The 27,853-nt window shown below is 40.4% G+C and overlaps 1 protein-coding gene and 1 long non-coding RNA gene across 3 annotated transcripts in view; one reads left to right on the top strand and one right to left on the bottom strand.

Moving 5' to 3' along the window:
- The window catches only part of LOC144989467 (uncharacterized), a 188,950-nt gene that overhangs the window by 84,607 nt on the left and 76,490 nt on the right, over positions 1-27,853 (top strand). The gene's annotated exons all lie outside the window — the stretch shown is intronic.
- The window catches only part of LOC144989088 (uncharacterized), a 74,538-nt gene that overhangs the window by 6,078 nt on the left and 40,607 nt on the right, over positions 1-27,853 (bottom strand). Inside the window, exons 1-2 of one of the 2 annotated variants that reach the window (XM_078941023.1) lie at positions 19,989-21,701; positions 1,741-12,864 (exon numbers count right to left, since the gene is read on the bottom strand). In XM_078941023.1, the coding sequence (XP_078797149.1) occupies positions 1,741-2,422 (682 nt within the window). In that variant the 5' untranslated portion in view covers positions 2,423-12,864; positions 19,989-21,701. Of the gene's footprint in view, positions 1-1,740; positions 12,865-19,988; positions 21,702-27,853 lie in introns of those variants that run through there. The other variant, XM_078941018.1, reaches the window with a different exon arrangement.

Here is a 27,853-nt window from a genome sequence, read left to right as displayed (position 1 = left end):
AATGTGCTTTTATTACTGTTATGATTATTATTATTAAGGGCCTGCTCGCTCATGATTTTTAAATCCGTACGGCCAGTGCTTCTTTCTTTGCTGCAAGCAGGGTTAGCATTAGGCTAATACGTGCTAAAAACATTAGCCGTGGAGGAACACATCTTTGATTCAAATCCAAAAATGCTGACAATGAGTCTCTGTCCCAATATTTATGGACCTGACTTGTATTATGGGACAAGTGTGATGCATGATGGGATACATAGCATGTAGCCCTCAGATAAATAGCTCATTTGCTTGGTTTCTGGAATGAAATAGAAAGACCTGAATCCATTTTCTCAACTGCCAGACACGTCAATGAACCGAAAACACCGGAGTGAAATCTCAATCATTTCATTCATTAGATGCTAAATGACTGACATGACCAAAGAAACAGCTGTGCAGTCATAAACATGTGCAACACTCGTGTGCACTCGCTCACGTTTCATCCACAGATGGGCCCACATCTCTGCGCCTGTCATCTCACCGGCAACAGTTTTTGGAGGTTAAAAAATAATAAACGTAGAGGTTGGGAGTCTGATATGATAAGAACAATTTTAAAAAGCCGCTTTAGTTGTAACTTGATCTTTTTCTTCACCAAAATGTCACAGATTTCAATAAAAATACCTCAAAATCAGGCTTTTTACAGCAATTATTAGGGTTAAATTAAAATAGATTCATTAAATTACTTAATAACAGGTAATGATTGATTAATCACACAATGAATTCATCTCATGACATAATTTACTTTTTGGACATTTTTAAAAGCTACATTTGATAAATGATCGTCTTAACAGTCAGAAAAACAAAAATAAAAAGTATTTTGTTAAACAGTGAAGTGGAACTTTGTGGTTCTTGTTGGGTTTTGGTCTGGAAGAAACTGGATCAAATGGTTCTTTTAGTGTTAAAGGTTCCAGACTCTTGATCTCCACTGAAGCTATGAGTATGAAATGTCATTCCACAGACAAACCATCAACAAAATGATCCTGATGCTGCTGAGGTTCTTCTGGAAGTGAAGCAAATCTCAGCAGAACTGAAATCACTGACATTAAACAGCCTGAACATTCATGGAGCTGAACTGGACACAGAAAAACCTCCCTGTTGTGTTTCCACCCACCAATGAGGAGAAGTTTGATGAAGATGAAGCTGCACTGGAGGAAGAATCAGTCCAGAAAAGATGGAGAACAATTCTGACACTAAGCAGTTTTTCACTGATGTGTTCAGGTTGGAATCTTTTCTGTCTGCAGATCCATGAGCAGGACCCTGTCTTTGGGTTTTAGCTTGAAATGTAGTTTTGGAAATAGAATCTGTCTGAATGTCTGGAATTGGAGACATGGAGACATCAAAGAGGTTTAGATGGATTTTGGGTTTGACAGAGAAATCTGCTGAAAAGAACTGAACTACAAACTTAGAACCACAGACGACAAAACAGATTGGACTTTTTTATCTGCTAACAATTTTCTCTTTGATCTGTTAAGGTTTCCTGTTTGTCGTTAGCTGGGGGGACTAACTAAGATCATCTGATTTGAAGAATGTTGTGGGCTGCACTGACCAACAATGTCTTCTGTCTTTTCAACTGGAAGGGACAGAAGAGACTCTTCCAGAACACGCTGTTGATGGACTGCATGTTTGGAGAGCTTGAAGCTCAAGATAGAACCGTTGTTGAAGTGAACATACCGATAGTGTGGAGATGAAGATCAGAGTCACACTGACCTGCTGACATGTGAGAGCTGTCCACACTTTGGACATGACTTCTGTCCCTCCTCTTCCTCTGATCTCTGTTCTGTGGGTCTGTCTCTTCATCTGTAGTTGATGTTGATTCTGTCTCTTCATCTGTAGTTGATGTTGATTCTGTCTCTTCATCTGTAGTTGATGTTGATTCTTCATGTTGGTTTCCTTCTTCATCCTGACTATCAGTTACATTAAAGCTCTGCTGATTCTTTAGATCTGCTTCACTGTTCTCATCTTCCTCATAAGTACGAATCTCCATCATGGTATCAGTCTCCTGCTTCAGATCAAGCTGATCTTCATCCTGACTGATGCAGAGTTCCCCTGGTTCCTCTTGAATCTGTGGAAGTTCTGGTTCCTCCTGTTCCTTTTTAATCTGTGGAGGTTCTGGTTCCTCTTTAATCTGTGGGGGTTCTGGTTCCTCCTGAATTTGTGGAGGTTCTGGTTCCTCCTGTTCCTCTTGAATCTGTGGAGGTTCTGGCTCCTCTTTAATCTGTGGAGGTTCTGGTTCCTCCTGTTCCTCTTGAATCTGTGGAGGTTCTGGTTCCTCTTTAATCTGTGGAGGTTCTGGTACCTCCTGTTCCTCTTGAATCTGTGGAGGTTCTGGTTCCTCCTGTTCCACCCTGAAGTTCCTCTGCTGGTTGCAGAGATCTTCCTCTTCAGTCATCCAATGCTGGGGGAGAACTGCAGGAACACAAACACAACAAGGAGCCTTTTATACGTTTCCAGGAGTTATGGGTTTCATCAAACATCAATAAACTCTGTGATCATTGGAGAAAATGTCTAAGGAGTCTGGAGGACCACAAGAGACTCATTGAAATAATACATATAGACGCCATTAAATAATTAAATAAATGTGACATAAATTCTGTAAAATTTGAAATAAATAAGCAAATATATCATTAAAAGTGTCAATATTTAATTTAAATTAAATGTTAAATGATTTACACAGGTCACATTTAAAGTTCTTCCATTATTCTCTATAAGGGGTGTCACGATTTCGACTATAAATCGAAATCGATCGAAATTAAGTCACAGTCTCGAACTTCGAATTAAAAAATGGAATTGTCGATGCTGCCACGCCCCCATGCTGCATCTGGTTACTTGCCAAGCGGAAAAAAACATGTGTTGAAGAGCTGCGAGTGTAATTGTTAATAAAGTTTTTCAATTCAATTCAATTCAATTTTATTTGTATAGCCCAAAATCACAACAACAGTCGTCTCGATGGGCTTTGAAGTAAAACATGAACTCAAAAGGATCATGAATACAAAGAGTCAATAGGAAAATACTAAAATGAACTAACAAACTGACTAAGCTATACCCTTAGACCCCCCTTCGCGGTAAGGAAAAACTCCTAAAAAAAACGGATTCCGGAAAAAAATGAAGAAACCTCAGGGGTGCCCACATGAAGGAGGGATCCTCCCCCAGGACGGACAGGCGATTTACCAGAACTCATAGAGAAGAATTAACTTATCTAACTCTACATCTACATATTTAAAGTCCAGCAGACGAGCTTCATCCAGCCGGGGTTGGGGACAGTCAGGGGCGCGAGTCGAGCCGGAGACAGGAACCACAGCCAGGTGTAGGAGCAGGAGCAGAGACGAGGTACACAGTCAGGAACAGGAGCGCGGATGGGCCAACTGGAATCTGGAAGCACTCCCACTCCCCAGGAGGGGAGAGGGAAAGAGGGACAATACATGAATCGTACTGCACCAAACAGAGGCATGGAGAACTAAATGATAAATGATGATCACAGATAGAGAAGAGAGGAAGTGTAGAGGTAGACGAGAAAAGAAAAGAGGACAGAAAAGAGGACAGAGCCCCAGTGCACCATAGTTACCCCAGCTTCAACTTCTAGCAGCCATTTAAAACAAATAGTTATTGTTATTTAGTTTAATTTAAACAATTAACATTAAGTTAAATAATCTCTGAATACTGACTAGTCTGACAATAAGCCTGTCCAAAGAGGAATGTTTTCAGTCTAACTTTGAATGTAGAAACCGAATCTGCCTCTCTTACGTGAGCTGGGAGTTTATTCCATAAGACAGGGGCTTGGTGGCTAAACGCTCTACCTCCAACCGTACTTTTACTAATTCTAGGAACCACAAGCAGTCCTGCATTTTGCGAGCGAAGTGTTCTCATTGGATGGTAAGGGACTATGAGGTCCTTAATATAGGACGGGGCCATTCCATGTAAGGCCTTATAGGTTAACAGGAGGATCTTGAACTTAATTCTAGAATCAACTGGGATCCAGTGAAGTGAAACTAACACAGGAGTGATGTGATCTCTTCTGCTAGTTCCTGCTAACAGTCTAGCTGCTGCGTTCTGAACAAGCTGGAGACTTCTTAAGGAACTCTTAGGACACGCTGCTAACAAGGAGTTACAGTAATCCAGCCTCGACGTAACAAATGCATGGATGAGTTTTTCAGCATCACTCTTAGAAAGTATATTTCTGATCTTAGCAATGTTCCGCAGGTGAAAAAATGCAGTTCTACACGCCTGAGATATGTGAGCCTTAAATGATAAATCCTGGTCAAATAAGACCCCAAGGTTTCTAACTGTGGAATTGGGGGCTATGCTTACACCATCCAGGGAGACTATCTGAGCAGACAGAGCATCTCTGAGGTTTTTAGGACCAAGTATAATGACCTCAGTTTTTTCTGGGTTCAAGAGGAGGTAATTAATTGTCATCCAGGTCTTGATGTCACTGATGCAGGCGTTCAGTTTCTCTATCTGGTCATTCTGGTCAGGCTTCATGGATAAATACAACTGAGTATCGTCGGCATAACAATGAAAATTAATGCTGTGTTTCCTGATTATGTTTCCTAGGGGTAGCATATATAGCGTAAACAGGATGGGTCCTAAGACTGAGCCCTGTGGGACTCCGTAGTTAACTCGAGTGCACTGAGAGGAATGGCCATTTACATTAACGAACTGATACCTATCGGACAGATAGGATTTAAACCACTGGAGAGCAGATCCTCTGATCCCTATGTCCTGCTCTAGTCTATGGAGTAAAATACTGTGGTCGATAGTGTCAAAGGCTGCACTGAGGTCCAACAGGACCAGAATAGAAAGTAGACCCTTTTCTGAGGCCAATAACAAGTCATTAGAGACTCTAACTAGTGCAGTTTCCATACTGTGGTGGGGTCTAAATCCCGACTGAAAGTCTTCAAAGTGGCTGTTGTCCTGTAGGTGACAGTAAGGCTGCTTAACTACAACTCTTTCTAGGATTTTAGAAATAAAGGGCAGGTTTGATATCGGTCTATAGTTGGCCAAGATGTTAGGATCCAAACTGGGCTTTTTCAGAAGAGGTTTACCACTGCATATTTAAAAGACTGTGGCACGTAACCCGTTTCCAGAGAGGTATTTATCATTGTTAATATGGGATCATTAATTAGGGGAAAAGTTTCTTTAAAAAGTCTAGTGGGAATTGAGTCTAACAGACACGTTGAGGATTTGGAGGACGTAATAATTGATGTTATTTCTACTTGATCCAAAATAGTGAAGCAGTCTAATGTTACAGAGGTTTCTATGGATGCCTCCACTTCTACCGCTTCAGCCTGCTCTGGGCTGATAGTAGGAATAACTTGATTTACCTTATGTCTAATATTTGAGATTTTACAATAAAAAAATGTAAGAAAATCATCAGAGCTGAGAGAAACAGGAACATGTGGTTCTACTGAGCTCTGACTGCGAGTTAATTTAGCAGTGCTAAAAACAAATCTGGGATTGTTTCCATTCTCTGATATTAAGGTTGAATAGTACTGGCTTCTAGCTCTACGCAGAGCTTTTTTATAATTTAATAGGCTATGTTTCCAGATGTTCAGAGACTGCTCTGAACCGGAGCGGCGCCATTGTCTTTCCAACTTACGGGTTTCTTGTTTAAGAGAATGTGTTTCAGCGTTAAACCACGGTGCTACTCGGTTTTGTCTAACGAACTTAGGTTTCAGGGGGGCAACAACATCGAGTGTACTCCTGAGGGCTTGTAGGGCATCATTAACAAAGTGGTCATTTATACTAGGACTGATGCTATGGGAGCTGGTCTCAGAGTATTTGCTCACAATGTCACTAAGTACTGGCTGAACTGTGAGTTTAAACTCAGACACAGAATGGTCAGTTAAGGTTCTTCTAAGTTGTTTCTTATTCACTGGGGCAGTATCATGTTCTAAATTAAACTGGAAGCTAATCAGAAAGTGATCAGAAATGATGGGGTTAAGAGGAAGGACACTCAGCTGGCTGATCTCTATACCATGGGTTAAAACAAGGTCCAGGGTGTGCTTGTGACAGTGAGTGGGTTCATTCACACTTTGGGTGAAACCAACATCATCTAATAAAGCTGCAAAAGCCTTTCCTAGACAGTCACTGGGGTCATCAACATGAATATTAAAATCCCCTAATATTATAGTTTGATCAGAATCTAAGACAATAGTCGATAGGAAGTCCGAAAACTCAATTAAAAATTCTGAATATGGGCCGGGGGGACGATAAATAATTAAGAATAAAACAAGTTTTCGAGTCTTCCTGTTTGGGTGATTTATAGACAATATGATACTTTCAAATGAATTATAAGCATTTTTAACTTTAGGGCTGAGAAGTAAGCTAGACTGTGATATTACTGCCAAACCACCTCCTTTCCCTGAAATTCTGGATTTCTGATAGTTAGCATAAGTGGGGGGGGGGGGGGGGGGGGGGGGTTTGCTTCATTCAGTCTAACATAGTCATCCTGTTGGAGCCAAGTTTCTGTTAAGGCCAGTAAACTAAGGTTGTTATCAGTGATTAACTCATTGGCTAAGAGGGACTTAGAGGAAATGGATGGAATGTTTAATAAACCGCATTTAATGACATCATAGTTCTGTTTGTGAGAACTGCTGTCTGTCACTTTAAGGTTTCTATGACGCGCTCCTTTCATTCGTCTTTCAGCACATAAGCTAAAGCTAGGACCTGCTTGACTTTCCCTGCGTGTGTTTTGCACCAGCACTAAGGGAGGCTCAGAGGAGCGTTTTACACTGCTGCTCTGTGCCCGGGTCTCGTCTCTGGGTTGTCAGGTTGACAGACTAAGGCTAGCAGAAATGTTTCTAGAAAGAAGAGAGGCACCGTCCCGAGTGGGATGGACACCATCTCTCCGCATGAGACCGGGCTTCCCGCAAAATGCGCTACAATTATTCACAAAACCAACGCCGTTTTCTGGGCACCATCTAGAAAGCCAGCGGTTAAATGATCAAAAGCGGCTGTACATTTCATCACTGACTAAGTTCGGCAGGGGACCAGAGAAAATTACAGTGTCGGACATCGTCTTAGCCAGTTTACACACCGAAGCTACGTTTAACTTAACCACCTCTGATTGCCTCCGTCGGGCATCATTACCGCCTGCGTGGATCACGACTCGACGGAACCTGGACTTACTCTGAGCTAACATCCTAAAGTTCCCCTCGATGTCACCAACTCTGGCCCCCGGATAACACCTGACTGTAGCCGCTGGGAGCTCCACGTTTCTAACTTCAGAAGAGCCTATAACCAGAGTTGAGGGTTCAGCGGGTGTGTCGCTGAGGGGGGAGAACCTATTACTAACGTGGAGTCTCGGGTGCTCTAAGTCTTTGCGCTTAGCACTATGTTTCCTCCCAACCAGTACAAACCCCTGACTGTGTCCTGGCTGCTGGGAGAACGCTGGGGTGCTAACTGGGTTAGCCCTGGTAGCGCGGCCTGCGCTACGAGTAACGACCTGGCTAGCCGGCTTAGCTTCCACTGTGCGGAGCCGCGCTTCTAACTGCTCTAGCCTGGCCTCCAAGTCTAACACAAGACTACACTTAACACACCTACCGCTATCTTCACTAAAGGAGGCAGGATCGTCACTAAACATATGGCACATGGAGCAGGAGAGAGAGGGAAAGGTGGAAGGAGTGGTGGGCATGCTAGGTTCTAAGCTAAGGCTAGCGGTGTTTAGGTAAAGAGAAGTGGTTTATTTAGCAAAATGAGAAAGTGAACAGCAAGCGGTTTAACAGTAGTGTATCGCTACTAAAAGGTGCTAGAAGTGAATATTAACCCAGATAACCCTTAGAGTAAGCAATAGTAGTCAGGCTAATGCCAAACAAGAGAACAGTAGTCAAGCACGAATAGTGCTGGGTAACGCTCACCCGGAAATGACGTCACAGGAAACAGGGTCACGAAAAAAAAGAAGTGCTGCGAGTCAACCTCCTTTAACAGCCACTCAAAAGATAGCATGGAGACCCATCGACAGAACTCGAATCCCCTCTTCTTTCACAGAAGTCGCTGGTGTGGAAGTATTTTGGATTTCCAGTGAGTTATGTTGACAACGTTGATTAAAAAATAATACTATATCAGTAAAATAGACATAACACTGTTTCAGGAATTTTCATAGCAAAATTTCATCAAGTATCAAAAGTTAAAAATATGTGCAAAATTATGCTACATTAGGAAAAATCATGAATCAACTTATCAAATTATCAAATGAAGTAATATCAATAAAAGTCAATCAATTTAACCATTTTCATTAATTGATTAATCATTTGTTTTATTATTTTTTGTATTTTTATTTATTTATTTATTCATTTATTTTTTACATATTTTTATGATAAAGTAATGCTGTGAAGTAAAATAAAAGGGTCCATAATCTGTCGATTGTCCAAGGTTGGCATTTCTTCTTCTGCTGAATAACAGCTGTTCTTCTGGGTTTCAACAGAGTTTATAGTTCTCTTCAATATTATGTCTGCAGACATTAAATTCAGGTCCATATGCTTCTTCAGCTGACATCAGCGGCGCCGGGTTGTGGTCAACTTGTCTGCAGGTCAGAACTCTCCGCTGAGTAATCAGGTCACTTCAGACTTTTGGAGAAAGTGATGAATCCAGGCGTCATATTTCTTGAAATTATTTGGCTCTTTGGTTTATTACTCCATGTTGTTTCAGACGACCGAGATAAGACACATCTCAAAGTCCTTCATGGTGTTCTCAACCAGAACCTTGGACCAGTCCGGTGGACCGAGTGGTTTGACGTAAATCCTGCAGCCTTTAACCCAAGTGTTCTCAATCTGCTTCTGCTTCCTGAGAAGCCGTGCATGTTTGGAGATTTCAGCATTCCTTCTGGTCAGATGGTCGTTCAGATAAACAGCCGATCCTTTCCGATTTTTACGCCGATTCATCAGAGCTAGCTTGTGTTTGTGATTCACAAACCTGATGAGGATCGCTGGTTTATCCGTCTCCTTTCTCCTGGGGAGCAGGTGGCAGGTCTCCAAGGTATTGAGATCCAGGGAAATCCCTTTAGGTGTGAGAAATGAATGTATTTGCTGATCGAGAGATTCTGCACCGCGCTCCGTAGTAGCACTGCTAGCTACGCTAGCGCTAGCATTAGCATTAGCAGTGCTTGCTCCTGCTGTTAGCTTCGCTCCAGGTTTGATTGGTAATCCAGTGAGAATGACATTATTCATCCTTACTTGTTGTTCCACATCGTCCAGTCTTTTCTCCAGAATGTCCACCCGGTTTTCTCGTTGCTCGTTTTTAACCTGAAATCTTTGAAATTCTTCCATTAGCTCTAAGAGCTGAGTTTTTACTGTTGGTATTGCACAAAATTAGGAAAATGCCAAATATTTTTGAAGTAATCCCAGTGATGAGTTCTATGGTTAAGTTTTTAATGTTTTATAAGAGCTAAAAGTGATCATATCTCAGGGCTCGACATAGCCGTTTGTCCGCTGGCCCGGTCCTGTTTTTCGAGCAGTACGGACCACAAGATTTTATTTTTCACTTGTCTGCTCGGGCCACTAAAATATCTAACGGTTAATATATTTTTCACCTTTTTCAATAAAGTATATTTTGCGAAAACGTGTAAATTTACTTTGTCTTCATCGCTGTGACGGAGCGGCTCCCTCTCTCTGAGCGAACACCGTGAGCACACACACACACACACACACACACACTGGTTGGTGCGCGCGTCCACGTCATAATCAAACCTTTTCGCTGTGAAACCATAGTTTCTTACAATTCACCCTTCATTTTTACAGTTTAGACCTCGGGTGCACACTCATCAGTAGTTTTCGGCATACACATACATAGAAACGCTTACTCACGGCAGCCCAGCAGCAGCTCAGCACCAGCGGCGTCTTAGCCACGCCCCCTCCACTGACAGCCAAACCGAGGGATTTGTTTTTTTGTTTGTTTGTTTATATATTGTTGTTGATCTTATGAAACAGCTTTTCTTAATTTATCTTGTTTTCGTTTCTTGTTTTTTCTTTGTATAGTTTAAGGGGAATTATGTGTGGCTAAAGTAAATGTGATGAAGGACATTATTGACTTGTAATGTTGAAGGACATATGAAATATTTCCTGAGAATAATTTTCTTTAATTTTTTCTGAGTAGAGTGCCTAATTAGGTGGGAGTGGCAAAAGAGGTATATAAGAAGGTGCCTCACTCTCATCATAGCAGAGGGACTGAGAGTTTGAGAGAGAGAACTGGGCAAAAGGAACCATTCAAATTCAAACACAATGGAAGGTGATTTGTTCTGAAATCAGATGAATTTCTGTTGTCTTTGCCTTCATCCCTGCTCTATTTTTTTTAGTTTAACATCCGCCATGATTGTTTTGGTCACGTGGTGCGCACGCTCCGCAACAGCGAACAGTGTTCACTCTGTCAGTAGTATGGACAGCAGGATATTTAATGAATGCATTGTAGATGAAACTGTATGCACTAAGCTTTAAGCTGAATGTCAAAGAATCAAAGGCAACTCCAAATACCTGAATCTCAGACTCAAATGCAGTACAATGTCAAAGTACTTAATTTTGTTTTTCTTTACAACACTGTAAGCAGTAAGTATTTCTAGTTAGCTGAATGATCTCAGCCATTTAATTTTATTTAATTTTTTCAATTATTTAATTTAATTAAGTAACTAAAGTAACTAAAAAGTAAATGTAACTTTGCAACAGTAACAAAAAGCAGAACCTCAAGGCAGTCAGAGCAAAAAAAGTAAATAAAACTTCTTAACTATTGATTAGGAACAAATGTGAAATAGCAGTGATTAGAAGCAGCATGAAAACTTCTGAACTGGTGTTACCTACTACACTGCAGTGCTCTCTTCAAAAAATCTGAAACAGACTAAAGCAGATTTAAGTTTGATATGCTCTATTTTCAGTCATTGAAAAGTATATAAATAAGTGCTAGATGTCACCAAATTGAACCATATTTTGAAAAAGTTCCAGGGGGGCATGTCCCCGGACCCTCCTAAAGTTGCAAGCACCTGTGGTGCTTTCTGCGTCCGCCTGCGGCATCCATCACTTGAGTGCCGCCTGTGGTGGCGGGTGGCGGGTCGCGCTGTGCGCGGTGTCGGGCCAGTAACTTTCAGGCAGGGCCAGTAACTTTCAAAAACTACTGGCCCTGTGGCCCAGTGCAAACTTCTGGGCTATGTCAACCCCTGTATCTCCAGGCTTTGTTATGCAGCATGTTCATATTTGTATAGTTTTGACAATGTATTTTTATGGAGAGCAAAATATTATATGTTATTTAAGGTTTAACTTGATTTCTTCTGGATTGATATTCCTTTCTGTTTTTATTCATTTTCAGTTCAGTTTAAAAGTTTAGTTTTAGTGTTTTCAGTAAATGTTTCTTGTTCGGCCCAAAACTCAAAGCGTGTTTTGGATTTAGGCCGCCTGTGTGACGGAGTGTGACACCCATGTAGTTTATGAAATTATGATTTTTTGTGTGTAAAATGGACAAATAAAGATAGAGAACAGAAAAGGAAGTCATCAAACTTCTATATGTGCGGGGGGAGAGGGGGTTACTCGCCCGGGAAGTAAGTTAGTGTAGAACCACCACTGAGTGACAGACGGGTCCCTATAAAGAAGAGCATGGAGCTCAAAGGTCTTCTGTGTTTGTGTGATGAAGGTGACATACCTATGTGGTGGAGCTGCAGCTGTGGTTTCCAGATGACATCCAGCAGTCTGCGCTGACGACAGAGCTCCTCCTCGTACTGGACGATGGTTCCTTCACAGAGTCTGCAGATTTCTTCAGCAGCAGCAGCTAGTCGCTCGCTGATCAACTCTCTCAGAGACTGAAGGGAAGACATGGTTCCTGCTCCCATCTTTAGCTCCAACTGAACCCTCAAAACTGGTTCCTCCGGTTCCAATCTGAAGTTCCTTTGTGGGTTGCAGAGACTGTCCTCTTCAGTCAGCCAATGCTGGGGGAGGCCTGCAAAAACAAAAGAAGACGCCTTTTTTATGTTTTGAGGAATGTATTGTAAAAACGCCAATACAAATTTAATAGTCTCTTTCAGGATATTTGGAGGAGGAGCCCCTGAAGGACCATTGTTTGTAACGTAAACTTCCTTGTAAGGGTGTCATGAAGTGGTTTAAATAAAAAGTTCTCTCTGTATCCCAGCTTTACAAAAGGCCCCAACTACCTCCCCCCTACGAGAAGAGCTGTCAGTCCATAACCTGCTGAATGGAAATAAATTAATTTTCTTAATCCTTTTAAGAATATGAAATTGCAAATTAAAGTTGTGAGTGGTGTTGTATTGCCCGCTCTACCTGCCCTCACCGCCCACCTCTATGCTTCACCAGCCCTCACTACCTGCATCTATGCCCCATTGTCGTCCTCGCCGCCTGAGTCTAGACACCACCGCCACTCTTAGCACCCATCTTTGACCAAACCCCACTTCCTGAGCAGCCACTATGCACATTTAACCCTTCCTTCTCAACTAACTCAGAAGCACTCAATGATTAAGATACTAACTATGCTGACTATGCTAGTTATGCTAATGTGGCTACAAGTGCTAGCATAGCTATCAGCATCATAAACTGACTCAGAAAAACAAACTGAAAATAAAGGAGTAATATGAGTATGCCCCTTTTGCGAGCCACACGTTCAAAATCTACAACTTAGTGGTTTACAACAGTAGCTTGCCGGTTTAGTGGGAGCCGGTTTAGCTCGTGCTGGTTTGCGGCGCCTTCCGTCCGTGAAACCTGGGTTCGACTCCGGGCTGCTCCCTGTTCCCTTCTCTACTTCTGTGCCGGTCCCAAGCGCGGTTGCTTTGAGAGGGTTGCGTCAGGAAGGGCATCCGGTGTAAAACATTGCCAAGTTTACCATGCGACTCGTTCGCTGTGGCGACCCCTGATGGGAAAAGCCGAAAGAGAAACAACAGCTTGCCATTGATGCCTGAAAAGTTACGAGACAATCAATAAAAATCCCAACGACAAGTTCTTGTAGGTATCTGATACTAAAGGTGCTGTTTTTAAAAATCAAAGATGGTGGCTTCTTCCTGAGGTCAAAGTTCGACAAAACTCCTGAGGTGTTTGAAGACTGAAATTAGCGGACTGTGTGTGAAATTTCATGGAAATCAGTCTAAAAAAATTCATTTTCCTAAAAACCGTGAATTATTAAATAGTAGATTTTGGCACACAATGTCTGCCAAACTATAGGTTGTGTGCGAAATTGTGTCTCGTGGTTTTTACCATAAAAGAGAATAACAGTAGGGACAGCAAAGCGTGTCACTGTGCATACCGTTCGCATATGTTCAGTCTGCCATTGAAAAACTTGGTTTCCGCATTGGAAAGTTTATGTAGTTAATAAATGCATCGCGGTGCATTTTGGAATAGCGTCTACTCAGACTTTCATTCAGAAAAGTAAAGTGTATTTACTGGACATTTTTGTGATCCAACCGCAGCTTTTTTTCTGATTTTGGGTCGATCTCCCAGCTTCATGAAACTTACAAGGTGATTAAAATCTCCCAAAGCCCACCCTAAACATTGAGAAAACCCCTGGAATTCGATTTTACAGACTCAATTCTCTATAGAAACATCTAAAAGAATTATGTTAATAATCGACAATGAGTGATCATTTGCCAAAAGAGGCATATTACCGTATTTTCCGGACTATAAGTCGCACCGGAGTATAAGTCGCACCAGCCCAAAAATGCATTATAAAGTAGAAAAAAACACAGATAAGTCGCACTGGACTATAAGTCGCACTTTGATGGGAAATTTATTTAAAAAATCTGAGACCAAGAACATACATCTCACCTTGAAAGGCAACTTAAAATAACAGGGGGTTAGAGAACAGGCTAAATAGCTACGTGACACACAACAAACTGAGTATGTGCCTGCTTTATTAACATAAAACCACTGCGTGAGTGGGACTTGGACTTTAAAGGGCTACTGGTAAGCTCAATGCTGGACTCCTTTTTTTAATATGTCATGTTGTTGTACTGGGTTAAAAGAAAAACAAATAATTGCCGGTAAATGTTCTAAAATGTTATACAAATGTTTGTATTAAAATGATTCATATTTGTTAACCTGAAAAAAGATAATTATTAGTAAAATACTACTTAAATTAAAATAAATTGTATTTAAGTGTGGGAGCATGCAGGTCACAAACACACTTGACAGTATGAAAGTACCACTAAGTACCACTCCGAGCCTGGAGCGCCCTCTTGCAGTTGTCAGTGAAAATAACGAACATGTGAAATTATTCAACAATGTAATTTATTTCAAATACAAGTCGCTCTGGAGTATAAGTCGCACCCCTTGCCAAACTATGAAAAAAAGTGCGACTTATAGTCCGGAAAATACAGTATTATTTTTCTCACTTTTACAGTAAAACTGTACTACAAGAGCAAAGTTAAACTGATCACCGATTTTAGAGAGTTGTCAGAAAATATCTAGAAAAACACTTTTTTTTTTATTAAGGGTTACCTGTTAATGTAGGTAAAAATGTTTGCTATTTACAATTTTTGTGCCATTTAATTTAACCGTGTGAAAGTACAGGCAGAATGTAATGACATTTTTTAACAAAATCCCATGTTCTGATTCCACCATGGTTTTTAAAAAGTTATGTATCAAAGCAAAAATACACCCACAAAGTAATTATTTATGCAACAACACAATGCCATTATTCCCAGTTACTTCAGATCTAACTGATTACTTTTAATCTTAGTGACACTTTTCTGTGAGTGGCATGTTTTGTTGGGACTCAAGAATCAACAAGACTATTTAAACTTCTCCCTGCCAGGTGTGGTAGTGGCTTCATCTTCTCAAAGATTTAAAGGTAATATTAAAAGAAGAAATGGCAAATATAAGAAAACGTTTGAAAGTTTTTTTTTTTCTTGATTTGAGCCATTTTTGAAGGAATGTTAGTCTTTTTTCAGATGGCTTCATCAGGGCTGCATGTAGATCTGTCAGAGGGAATCTTAGCAGCAAACTGTCAGAGCTCCAAGGCAGATCTGCAATAGGAACATTTTTCTACTAAGCCAACTGAAAAAGAAAGGGTTGACATCTTCAAACAAAGATGCCCTCAGGTGTTGAGATGTTTAATCCCAGAAAACGCACCAGATATTAAAGAGAAAAACTTGGACAGGAAGTGGAAGAGACTCCTTTGTGAAAAAGAAGATTTTGGGAAAAACAGCAATCTTGATGAATGGAATTTGAGACCAAACATCCGTCCAAATGTTCTTGACCAGCGGTCAACAGAAAGGAATAATTCTATAGATATGGGAATATTTTAACCTTGAGGATGTCAATAAGCAGTTAGCAAAAGAGGTTGCCCAGCTGAAAAAGGAGAGACAATCACCCAACAAAACCAAAAATGCAGAACGGCGGGAAAAACGAGAGTGAAAATATCAAGGAGTTACGTTCAGAAAAAAGCATCTTGAAACTGAAAATGAGTCTCTCACAGAAAAGCTAGAAGAAGAAAAAATGCTGTAAAAAGGTTATCATTGGAGTCTAGCAGATTAAAATCAAAGATAGCACGCTTCCAATTTGAAGCAGAAGAAAAGGAGCAATGTGAGGGATGACATGAACTGTCAGACAAGTTAAAAAGTATTTTGGAGGAAAATAAACAGCTGAGAGAGGTTAATGCTGTTGGAGTCTAATGTACTGAAGCTCATTGAACGCACCAGGCAGAGACGCCTAATGGCCTCTGTCATCTAACCTGTTGTTGGGGGTGTGCAACGCCCCGCCCCGCCTCTTAGAAAGTGTGTTCTTTAAAGCCTGATACCGCGGTTGGGTGTGGGCGGAGCTACCAGCTAAAGTTATGGTCTGATCGCTGCATGGAGCCATGTGTGTATCAATGCATGGTGAACACGGAGAATGTGGAGAGATCAGGTTTATTATTTTGAAGAGTTCTACTTGATCATTAGGGGTGTAACGGTACACGTAGTTGGACCGAACCGTTTCAGTACGGCACTTTCGGTTCGGTTCACGTTCGTACCATTTCGGTTTTTCGGTTTGTTTATTTTTTACCCCCCCAAATGTATTAACTTTGCGCCGAGGCGGAACTAATGTTACTTGCGGTATTCCGCCGAGACTCTCAATGGTTTCTGCACTCGCGCGCCTGTAGGAGGAGGGGGGGTGTTGCCGCGTGTGTGAGCGTGCGTTCAGTTTGTGTAGCTCAGTTATTCACAGTTTCTGAGGTTAAAATCGCTGATTTTGAGTGTCTCGCGATCACAGACAATACAGAAACTCCGGGTGAGGCTCTGGAGCTGCTGTGCCTCATGTCTGACTATAGGGCTCAATGTTAACAGAGACGTTGGTCAAAATGCTGCAGTACGCCCACAGAAAGGCAGGGGGCAGACGTGGGCTGACAGCTGCTTTGTAGCTACACTGCTGCCATAGAAACAGACTAAGAACGTCTTTCTCCATTGAGATTGAGAAACTCAAATAAACTAAAGGAATATAAGGAAAACTTTTCCAACAGATCATAGAGATTATTGTGGAGAAGGATCAACACATGGACTCAAAAAGTAAGGCCAAACATGTTTTTTAATGTTCGTTTTTTAAAGATAACATGGGAGTAAGTAGTTAAAAATGTAAGTAAAATAATTGAGTTTATTTTAATGGTCATTTTTAGAGACAATATTTAGTAACACTGATAAGCACCAGAATTGAAGTTGGAAAAATACTAGAAATAGTTACTTAGGGTCAAATGTGTCCTGAAAACATCTGAATACATTGGCGTATAAATGGCGTATACTTATATAGCGCTTTCTACCTTCTTACGAAGGCCCAAAGCGCTTTACAGTCACAGTCCCATTCACCCATGCACACACACATTCACACACTGATGGCGGCTCCGCTGCCGAACACTGGCGCCAACCTCCCACCAGAGGCAAGGTGGGGTTCAGTGTCTTGCCCAAGGACACTTCGACACATGGGCGTGCAAGGCGGGAATCGAACCTGCAATCTTATGATCATGGGTCGACCGCCCTACCGCTGCACCACTGTGCACTGTAAACAACATTAATTTGTTTAGAGTACATATGAATAATTTATACACAATAGGAGTGTTTCTCCTCCCAAAGGAGAAATGTAGGTGTCCGGCAGCAAAACACACACAATAAATAACTTTAAAATAATAGTTCATAAAATAGCAGGTCATATCAGGCAGATTTGATAAACAGCAGTACCGAACCGATACGTATCGAACCGAGTCCTAAGAAACTCTGAATCAAACCGAAATGAGATTTTAGCGTATCGTTACATCCCTAGTGATCATGTTTCCATGTTTGAGTTCATAAAATCATCCCAGAGAAAGTCTTTGCTTCAACTCCTGCAGTGAAAGCTGTGTCTGAATCTGACGCCGTGTTTCCATCTCTGACAGAGTTTGAAGCCAAAGCCCCTCCCACGACTCTCTAGCTGTTCACCTGTTTATATCCTCTGGAGCTGAGAGTTTTTCCCCCGCGTAAAATACGAGAGCACAAAATACGGTCATCAGAGGAGAAGCTAAAAAAAGTATTTTTCCGTCAGGAAAAAATGGATTCATAGATTTTCAGCTCTGTTGAACCATTATAATGTTATTTTTTCCTCCATAAATTCAAATGACTTTGACCTGCATCTTTACCAGCTGGTTCAGCGCCTCAGGCTGTGTCTGCGTGCGGACTCACGCACACACGGGAGGATCATTAAAGACTGTCACATTTTACAGCAAGAAGCAGAATCCCATCCCTCTGAGCTGTCACTCAAAAGTCATCAAGTCTACGCGTCAGTGAGCTGCTGCTGAATGGAGAGACATGAAAAAAGAAGAGTTTTCTTCTCTTTCACCGTTTCAGAGCAAAGCTGCAGGCTGACCGTAAAACTCTCCGTAAATCCAAACCGAAGGCAGAACCTCCTCCAGAACCATCAGAACCAGAAATGCCAAACATCACTCTATCAGAACCTCCCTGAGCTGAGGAGAACCCACTTTCCCTAAGAACATCTGGGAACGTGTGACCTTCAGTGAACAACATATTAGTGAAAATAGATTTAATAATTAAGTTGCACATTACACAAAAGAGGAATGCATGAAAAGATGAGGCTGGAGGGGCATGAATCTCTGTAATAATATCATTACAAATACGTGGATTTTTCCTGCAGGACGGGAGACGACACAAAATCAATGCATCTCTGTTATTGTGCGGGAATAAATCCTCAGAGTTTTGCGGGTGCAGGCGGGATGAAGACAATAGTCCTGTGCAGGGCTCTACTTGTCACCCCTCCACTGTGGCGTCTAACAGAAGGAGATGGAAACATCCTTGACCTGAACACCTACTACAAAAGTTTGGTCGATTTCCTTGGAGAGGACTCTGAGAATGAAGACTCTCTCTTCGCCTTCATGCAGGAGGAACGTCTGTTTCCAGACCACCTCATTGAAAAGGAGGAGGTTTTTCAATCTCTCACCAAGAAAAGTGATTATGATGAACTTTGTGGTCAGTTGCTCCAACCAGTACTGCTGGCCCTCAAAACTTATTAGGAAAAGTCTGTCAAGGAACATCTTCCTGGGGGGAATTTTGGGATGCAGGAGAGCATGTGAGAAGATGAACTAAAGCAGCTCCAAAACACAACAAGGATCCAGAAAGGATATTCAGTGTGTTAGACCATCTTGTTCACCATAGGCCTAATGCATCTGCTGTTACAAATGAAGCATATCTGATGTCCTCCTACAATAAGACATCAGAGAGGATGTCTCAGTTATCTCCTGAAAAGCTGGAACAACTACTAGGTGATGTAGGAAAAAGAAGAAAGGAGCTGGAGGCTAAATCCAAAGTAAGGGAGGCCAGCATCACAGAGAGCCATGAAGAGAAGCAACTAAAAGCAGTGGAGGCTTTGGCAGAAAGCAGGAGAAAACATTTGAAAAGAAGAACAACTTGACTGAAATAATCACTGATGCAGGTCTTTGGCAATCAGAGAAAGATGATAGTAACATGGAGAAGTGTGACGGTGATGCTGAGAGATTCAGAGCTCTAACAAATCAGCTTCATTTCCAGCAGGAAGTGCTGCAGCAGGACCCCAGGGGAAGGAAGGATGTTTTCATTGTTTCCAGAATAGACAGTACAGGGAAAGCTAGAAGTAAGCCATGGACTGAACTTAAAGATAACTTGATGTTTCTCATTCAATCTGCTGTGGCTGCAGGTTCTTCTCAGTGTCTCCAAGTGTGCCCAAGAAAAGAGGACCATCCCATCCTTACCAGGTAAAGGAGTACGCCACTCATCTGCAGATGGTGAAGTCTACATTGGAAAAGTTATTTCCCAAGTTCCTGGACTTCCATCCTGGTTTAATGTAATTTATGAAGGAGATGAAGCTGTGTAGAGCTACAAACTGATGGAAGGAGGTCTGGAGATCATCATTGAAAGCTCCTGACTGTTGCTGCGTTATTGAGTATTGTGGATGATGGCTAATGAAACTAAAAAGAAAAGGTTTATTCACTTGAAATGTGTGTGTTTTACTCTCTAAAATTGCCTTAGAGAAGGAAAAAAAATGACATAAATGTTGAATAAATGTACCAATACATGAATAACACTAATTACATTAATCAGTTAAAAAATGTTAAAACTTGCTGAAGCACCCTAAGAATGTCCTGTGAAAATTGGAGTGTTTGGAACAAAAATAGGGAAGATGTGATATCTAGAAGAAAATAACATTTTTGCTCATTTTAATGTTTTGTTCCTGTAATTACCAAGTTTTCCCATTGTTTTCTATTCACAAAACAATATAACTTGCTTAACTTTAAGTCTATTGAGCTATTTTTTTTTTATTTTGTTCAGAATTGTTCTATCATGTGTGGTCACATTTTTTCTGACTGGGCCTTAAAATCTTTTGTCTTGTGGTCCCAACTGTGTTAGGAAAAGGTCAAAACCCTGATATCCACTAAAGAAACCTGAGAGAATCAGCTGCTGATAAAGACTCAATAAAACCCAAATCTGAAGGAGAAATCAGTGAGAGATGAACTAAGAGCTTCTCTGTCTGTGTGATGAAGGTGACATATACCTATGTGGTGGAGCTGCAGCTGTGGTTTCCAGATGACATCCAGCAGTCTGCGCTGACGACAGAGCTCCTCCTCGTACTGGACGATGGTTCCTTCACAGAGTCTGCAGATTTCTTCAGCAGCAGCAGCTAGTCGCTCGCTGATCAACTCTCTCAGAGACTGAAGGGAAGACATGGTTCCTGCTCCGATCTTCAGCTCCAACTCCCACAAACACCGCCGTCCTCTTCACTGCAGCTCCGATCGATCACCTGCTAGTCTCACAATCACAGCAATCCACGTTGTCTTTCCGTTCAACACTTCTTCACTCATTTACGACACTTTGGAAAATGCTGAGAGTCCCACACGAACCACGTATCGTCCTTTCTGTCCAAAAACCTCACAAACGTCCCAACAAAACACCACCGACCTCTCAACACAAGCTAACGCTGCTAGCCTGCTAACAGACTAACGCTGCTAGCGCCTCGTGCTGTTCTTCCTCTTTGTTTGGCTAACAGCGTCATGGTGCTTTAGCGCCACCAGCTGGTCTGGAGTGTGTCTGTCGCTCACATAATGATGTCGATGGCGGCATGAAATCGCTTCTTTTTCACCCTTACTGGCAAATAAAAGAAAAAGTGGCAGTTTTCATTAAACAAAACTATTCTGTCACTAATCTTTTTCGACCAGAAAAAGAGCAACCTAAATGGAGACGTGGGAACGGGACGTGCCTTCCGGTTCCGGCTAATGATTTTATTTTTAATAAACTTTATTAACAAATATTGCACATACAAAATACCAAAAACAAAACTCCACACTGTGCAAAATACAATATTCACGTTTGCCAGGAGAATGAACAAAAAACAAAAACCATAATAATAACAATGTAAAACTGGTTATGCAAAAATAAAACAAAAATAATAAAGGCAAAGGAATCTGTTAAAGTTTCAGGAGAGACCAAGCTTCAACTGTTCTGACAGCTTTTTTGTTAGTGGAGGATTTTATACTGTTCACATACAACACCATTTCTTTCTGAAAAACATAAAACACTGGTTTCTTGTTGGAATATTTACACTTATGTATAAAGTGTTTAGCCATAATTATGAGTAAATTAACTACATATAATTTATCTGCATTAAGTTTTTCTTGTGTAAAATATCCAAAAATAATATGCTCATAAAATGATCTATAATCTACACATAGATGAGTTCTTATAAAATGTATCAAATCTTTACAAAATAGTTGAGTGAAGGAGCAAAACCAAAAAAGATGAGGCACAGTTTCTGGTGAGGAATGACAGAATGAACAGTTTATGTCCAGGGGCCTCATTTATAAAGCTTTGCGTAGGATTTGCGTCAGAAATGGCGTACGGATGAAACATGGGACGTGCGTACGCAAAGAAATATTCGGATTTATAAAACCGTGCGCACGCACATCCTACGCATCTTTCCCTTAATAAATCACAACCGATTCTAAATGCAGCGCAGCTTTTTGCGGCTTCATGACACGCCCATAGTTGCCCATAAATAGTCCGTGAAACGCCCACAAATGAATATTCATTGATTGCGGAACCATGGCAAACACCGAGAGGAAATCAAAAAAACGTAACTTCACTCAATGTGAAGTAAAAGTTATCGTTGGCGAGGTGGAAAAGAGGAGAAAAGTGTTGTTTGGAGGGCACAGTGTGGGCATTACTAATGCCAAAAAGGCACGTGAGCGGCAGACGGTGGCAGACGCCGAAAATGCTGTAGCCTATCAACCATTCGAGGTTGTGAGGCTACAGCGCTCCATCGGGGGGGGGGGGGGGGGGGGACACCGGAGCGCCAGATGCATGCGCCGGGGGGGCCGGAGCGCCAGATGCACCGGGTGACACGCGTGGTTCCTCCGAGTGCTCCTCTGTAACGCCGGGCCCAAAAGCCCGCAGAGGTCCAAAAGGATGGCTCGAGGAAGTCGGAACCGGCTCATAAGCCACTCGTCCTCATTTGCCAGCAAGTCTTCTTGCTGTCTAAAGATGCGTTCACTCCGAATTCTTCCATTTGCCACATCTTCTAAGAGCGTAAGATCATCCATTGTGCGTCATTACGCATTGTGATGGAGCATTTTATTTCCATCCATTTAATTACATCTGACAAGCTACAGATGTCGGTAATAATCGACGTGGAAATGGGAAATTGATCAGCGCAAATGTAATTTCTTGTTGCTTTCTGAATGGTTGAGACATACGCCATACATTGTTTTATCAAAAATAAAACAAACTAAAGGCATATGCATGAATACCATAATTCCATAGGCTATGAAGAAATGTTTTAATATGAAAACAACTTTCCCCAGTGGATAATTAGTACGTCCGTCCGTCCGTCCGTCCGCACGCCCACACCTTTGTCTGCTCCTCCAGACGGACACATTGACGGGAATATCAGTTTTGTACATTATTTCGTTCTGTTAACTATATTATTTATGAGGATGAATTGCACAACATGCCAATATTGCAGAACATATTTCACTTTTCTTTTTCCAAATAAGTGTTCATTTGAATTTCTGTTGTAATTTTCGTTTGATTTTTTTATTTGTTTCACTGCTGATCGATCAAACGGGTGTTCATGTAGGCTGTTAATTGTAAGACTTGCTTTGTGAAGTCTTCATGTTATTTATGAGAGGCAGTATTGTCATTTTCACTTTCACGTGTTTCTTCCATCTGTCGACGGTGTCGCCGTTTCTCATTTCACCCGTTTTTGTGCGTACGCCTGGGTCAGAGCTTGCGTGGAGGACCGCACATTTCCCCGTCAAGTTTGCTTTTTATAAATCTCAACTATTGCGTAGAGAGTGGCGTACGCCTTCTTTTGTGCGTACGCAACGTTTATAAATGAGGCCCCAGATCTTTTTTGAATTTTTGTAAAGAAGTGTTTCACTGGATAAAATTTATGAAGAATTTTGAAAGAAATTTCTCTGATTTTATTGGTGATGAAATACTTTTGGGGCAGAGTCCAAACCTTTTCCCACTGATTTCTACATCCAAAGCTGTTCCAGTATGAGATAACATACGGTTTTGTGGCAATCTCATTTTGAAACAGAGAACGGATACTTTGATTATTCCTGCTAGCTGAAAAACAAATCTTTCCACACCACAAATCTGTTAATTTGGGAGGAGAACATGGAGGATTTGAAGGAGAACTACTACACAGAAGTCTAACAGCACCTGGGATGGCCCCAGTAACCAATGCAAACTCTGCAGGTGAGACATGCAGACTATAGGTGGACAGAAACTCAACGGATGACATCAGGTTACCATGTGGATCCATCAGCTGTGTTACAAGAGAAATGTTCTTTTCAAACCAATTTTCAAGAAAAATACTCTTGTTTTTGTGTAGAATATCTGCGTTATTCCAAATATAATAGCGATGAGGAGAAAAATGATGCTTGTAGATCAAAGTCCATGTTAATAAAACCTGCTTATGAAAATTAGACAGTTTTAAGGGAATTTTCTCTATTTTGAAATTACATAATAGAAGAAATGGCAGACCTCCAAGCTTATCAAATATATATTTAGGTATGAAATTCCAAAATGAGGTTTCACTTTTTAAGAAGTTTTTTAAACATTTAATTTTGAGGACATTGTTCAGAGTGGAAAAGTCAAGAAAGTCAAGTCCTCCGTCTTTTGATGAATTAATTACTACTGATTTTCGTACATAGTGGATTCTGTTTCTCCAAAGAAAATTAAAAAGTATCTGATCAATCCTTTTTGCAGTTTTACTGTCCAGAGATAGTGAGGAAGCAATGTAAACTAGTCTGGAAATACCTTCTGCTTTTGCTAAGAGGGCACGACCTTTTAGTGAAAGATCTCTTTGTAGCCAACGATTAAACCTATTTTGTGTTTTTGTAATCATAGGATTATAGTTATTCAGTTCTCTTTGTTTTTGATCTTTAGTTATCTGCAAACCCAAATATGTGACTTTGTCTTTGACTACTATACTATTTATGGATGTTAGAGCACATTGTTTCAGAGGAAATAACTCACATTTCTTAAGGTTTAGATAAAGTCCAGATGCTTTTGAAAATGTTTCTATAACCTGAAGAACCCTGGGAACCTGTGAGGAGTTTTTTAAGAATAATGTGGTGTCATCTGCCAGTTGACTTATAAGAATATTTTTACCAGCAATGGAAATACCATCAATATTACTTGATTTTATATATCTGCAGAAAACTTGTGCAACCAGAAGAAACAGGTACACAGAGACGGGACACCCCTGTCTTATTCCTCTCTGGAGACAGAATCTGCTAGTGGTGCCAGCGCTCAACTTAACAGAACTATTACCGTTTGCATAGAGTGTTTTAACAGCACTACACAAATATTCCCCAAAACCCATCTTTTCCAGACAGTAGAATAGAAAAGGATGCTCAACAGTATCAAATGCCTTACAAAAATCAAGCTTTCATCATCAGTAATGAGGTCTGAATAATCTATAAGATCTAAAACCAGTCGTCGATTGTTTGAGATGCATCTGTCTTTCATGAAACCTGACTGATTCTCATCTATTACTGTATCAAGAACACTTTTCATTCTCATGGCTAATATTGTGGCAAATATTTTATAATCATTATTAAGTAGACTAATAGGTCTCCAGTTATCTTTGTTGGGTTTGGGGATCAGGGAAATAACACCCTGAGTCATGCTGGCTGGAAGAGTCATGTTTGTAATACTTTCTGTATAAACATTCAGTAAAAATGGGGCTAAGAGTTCTGAGAAAAGCTTATAAAATTCTGCTGTTATTCCATCGTTCCCAGGGGAAATGTTGTTTTTTAGATTGTTAATAGCATCTGAAACTTCCTGTAAAGAAATGACAGAATCACATGCCAATTTATCCTCTTCACTGATTGTATTTATATTATTCAAGGAATCACAGAATGAGTTCATTGCTTCCTGACTGAATGTTGTCTTATAGAGTTCACAGTAGAAATCATGACAAAAACTAGAAATAAGCTTTTTATCATTTGTAATTTTTCCATTTATATTTAACTGTAACACTGAATTAAACTTTGCTTGTGACTTCTCTAATTTGAAAAAATAAGAAGTCATTTGTTCCCCTTGTTCCAACCATTTTTGTCGAGATCTTATAAAAGCTCCTTCAGCCTTAGCTTTGTACATATTGTCCAGTTTTAATTGTAAATCTATTAATCTTAAATTTTGATCCTCATTTAGGTTTTCTGGTGGTAAACTTGAGAGTTCAGTAATTTCAGAGATAATTTCTTCTTCTAATTTACGTTTAGATTTTGCCTGAATGCTGCCATATCTTCGCAAAAATTTTGAAACTTCAAATTTTAAGAGTTCCCAGTTTGTGCTGTAAGCCTTTTCTTGTTGCGCTTTATCCCAGTAAAGTTTAATGAGTCTCTTAATCACTGATTGAACACATTCATGCTTTAATAACGTACCATTCAGCTTCCAGTAACAGATTTTTCTAGACCCATTCTCATCAGGAAAAAATTGTATTCTAATTGTTAAGGCTTTGTGGTCAGTTAGTGGTGTTGTTAAAATGTCTGCAGAAACATTCTCTTTGTCTACATCCTTTGAGAGAAGCCAAAAGTCTAAACGTGATTGCCTCGATCTGCTTTTATTACTCCACGTATACTCCCTTTTATCAGGAAATTTGGCCCTCCATATGTCACATAAATCCAGTTTTTCTACCAACAGCTTCAGCTTTGATGTAGACTTTAGAGTCTGACCTGGAGGCCATCTGTCAGCGATTTGGTCCATTAGCACATTAAAGTCACCTCCAATTAGCACATGTGCGCTTGGAAATTTGGCTAACCAGAACAATATTTTATCCTCTAAAGTATCCAGAAGCCAATTGTTATCAGAGCTGGAATTGTAGCCATAAATATTGATTACCAAGCAATGAATATTGATCATCTTTACAATTAGACAAATAAAATGACCATTTGTATCAGAATCAGTGTGCAAAACCTCCCCCTTAAAATTATTCCTCACGCAACATACTCCTGCAGAGAATTCTGTGCCATGTGAAGGTTCCGGCTAATGATGTTAGTCGCCATTTTGTCGTCTGCAGCCAGGTTTTTTTTTTTAACTTTATTAACAATTGAGGTAAAATACATTAAATACGAACAATAACCATGTAATCAACATTGCCAAATAAAACATATTAACATAGAAAATAAAGAATAAAGGAAATAAAAACAAAAAGATAATGAACGTAGGACACAAATAAATAAAAGCAAATAAGTAAAATAAAAATAAAAGAACATAGAACCAATCTATATGGTCTAATACTGGTTAGGGGTACTCGTGAAGTTTGTATTTCTGAACAAAACTAAGCAATTTCAAGCCATTCTTCTTTTTCATGTAATGCAGTGATTGAAAGTAAAAATAGTGCTCTTTATGAAATGTTATAAAAAGTGGTTTGGTCTTCAAATATGTATTTTTGTGTATATAAAACTTTCCTTGCAATATAAGGATATTAAGAACAGTATTTTCTGGTCTATTATGCGATACCACACGCAATAAAACATTTTTTGCATGTAAATGCAATTTTGGAAGAATACCAAGAACAGAAATGTCTGCAGCCAGGTCTTCTTGGGCTTATTTAACCGAAAGAAAAAGAAGAGTAATATATTTCCTGGACAACACAGGTCCTCACGAACGGAAATATGCAATAATCTGAAAATTATGACCTAAACTATTAGTAGGAAAAGTGAAATCACCTCCTTTCAGGGTTTTTGGAAAAAAATAGTTTAAATATTATATTATATATGAATATATCAAACAAATTTTCCACGTATGGGATCAATAAAGTAATTCTGATTATGATCATCCATCTAATTTACTTTCTGCATTGACTTTGTTTATTTTAAGTGTCATCAAATTTTGAACAATTTTAAAATTAAAAACATAATAATAGAGGTGGATCTTTACTTCTGACAAACATTGTTCTCTTTTTCCTTTTGTTTGATCCTACTACCAAATTAAAATAAATAATAATTATTAATAAAAGCATTATTTTGTTTGTTTAAGCCACAATGTTTTTCCTCTTTTAAATCAGTACATTTTTTTAGCTGTACCCTTTATACATGTAAACACCATAAATGATCACATGTGAAAGAGGAAAACTAATTAGGATTAATAAATAATAATAACTATAATATAATAAAACATCAGAGCCAAAGAAAAGTGGTCTGAGAAGAAGCAGCTCTGAAGCTCTGCAGCTGACGGTGCAGCTTCAGGACTCATGAGGAGGACCACACTGCAGCGCCTCCTGCTGGAGCATCAGAGAGCCTGCAGACAGAAGATCCTTCCAACAGCAAAGAGGTCTGCAGGAGCTCTTTCCACCACCAGCAACAACCGGAACCAAGCAGGACCTACAAGAAGTTCAGCCACTAAACTCCCACAACTCAGAAGCTCTGAGCTCCGTCTGAGTCTGCAGAGATGCTGAGCTGCTCAGCTGCTGCAGCTCCCACAGTCACATGAAGGTCTGCAGCTGCAGCTCCCACAGTCACATGAAGGTCTGCAGCTGCAGCAGGAAGTCCAGATGTTTGCTGCTGCAGCAGGAAGTCCAGATGTTTGCAGCTGCTGCAGCTCCCACAGTCACATGAAGGTCTGCAGCTGCAGCAGGAAGTCCAGATGTTTGCAGCTGCTGCAGCTCCCACAGTCACGTGACTTTGGAAGTCTTAGCTCCTCCTCCTCACCATCACTGTGACTGTTGACGTCTTCCAACTCCTCCAGAAAGCTGTTTTCTGATGAACATCTCCTCCCTGTTGCTGCTTTCAGTCCAAACTCACTCTGTTCATGTCAATTCACTCCAGAGAAAATCCTTTTTCTGGGAAGAATTTGCTCAAAGTTTTCCTCCAACTAAGAATCTGCAAACCCAGATGAGAACTCCCAGCA

This window comes from Oryzias latipes, chromosome 2 (genome assembly GCF_053564925.1).
Source record: "Oryzias latipes strain Hd-rR chromosome 2, Olatipes_Hd-rR_3.1".
Taxonomy (NCBI): domain Eukaryota; kingdom Metazoa; phylum Chordata; class Actinopteri; order Beloniformes; family Adrianichthyidae; genus Oryzias; species Oryzias latipes.
The sequence above is the reverse complement of the archived record's forward strand: the minus strand, read 5'-3'. Positions and strand labels throughout refer to the sequence as shown.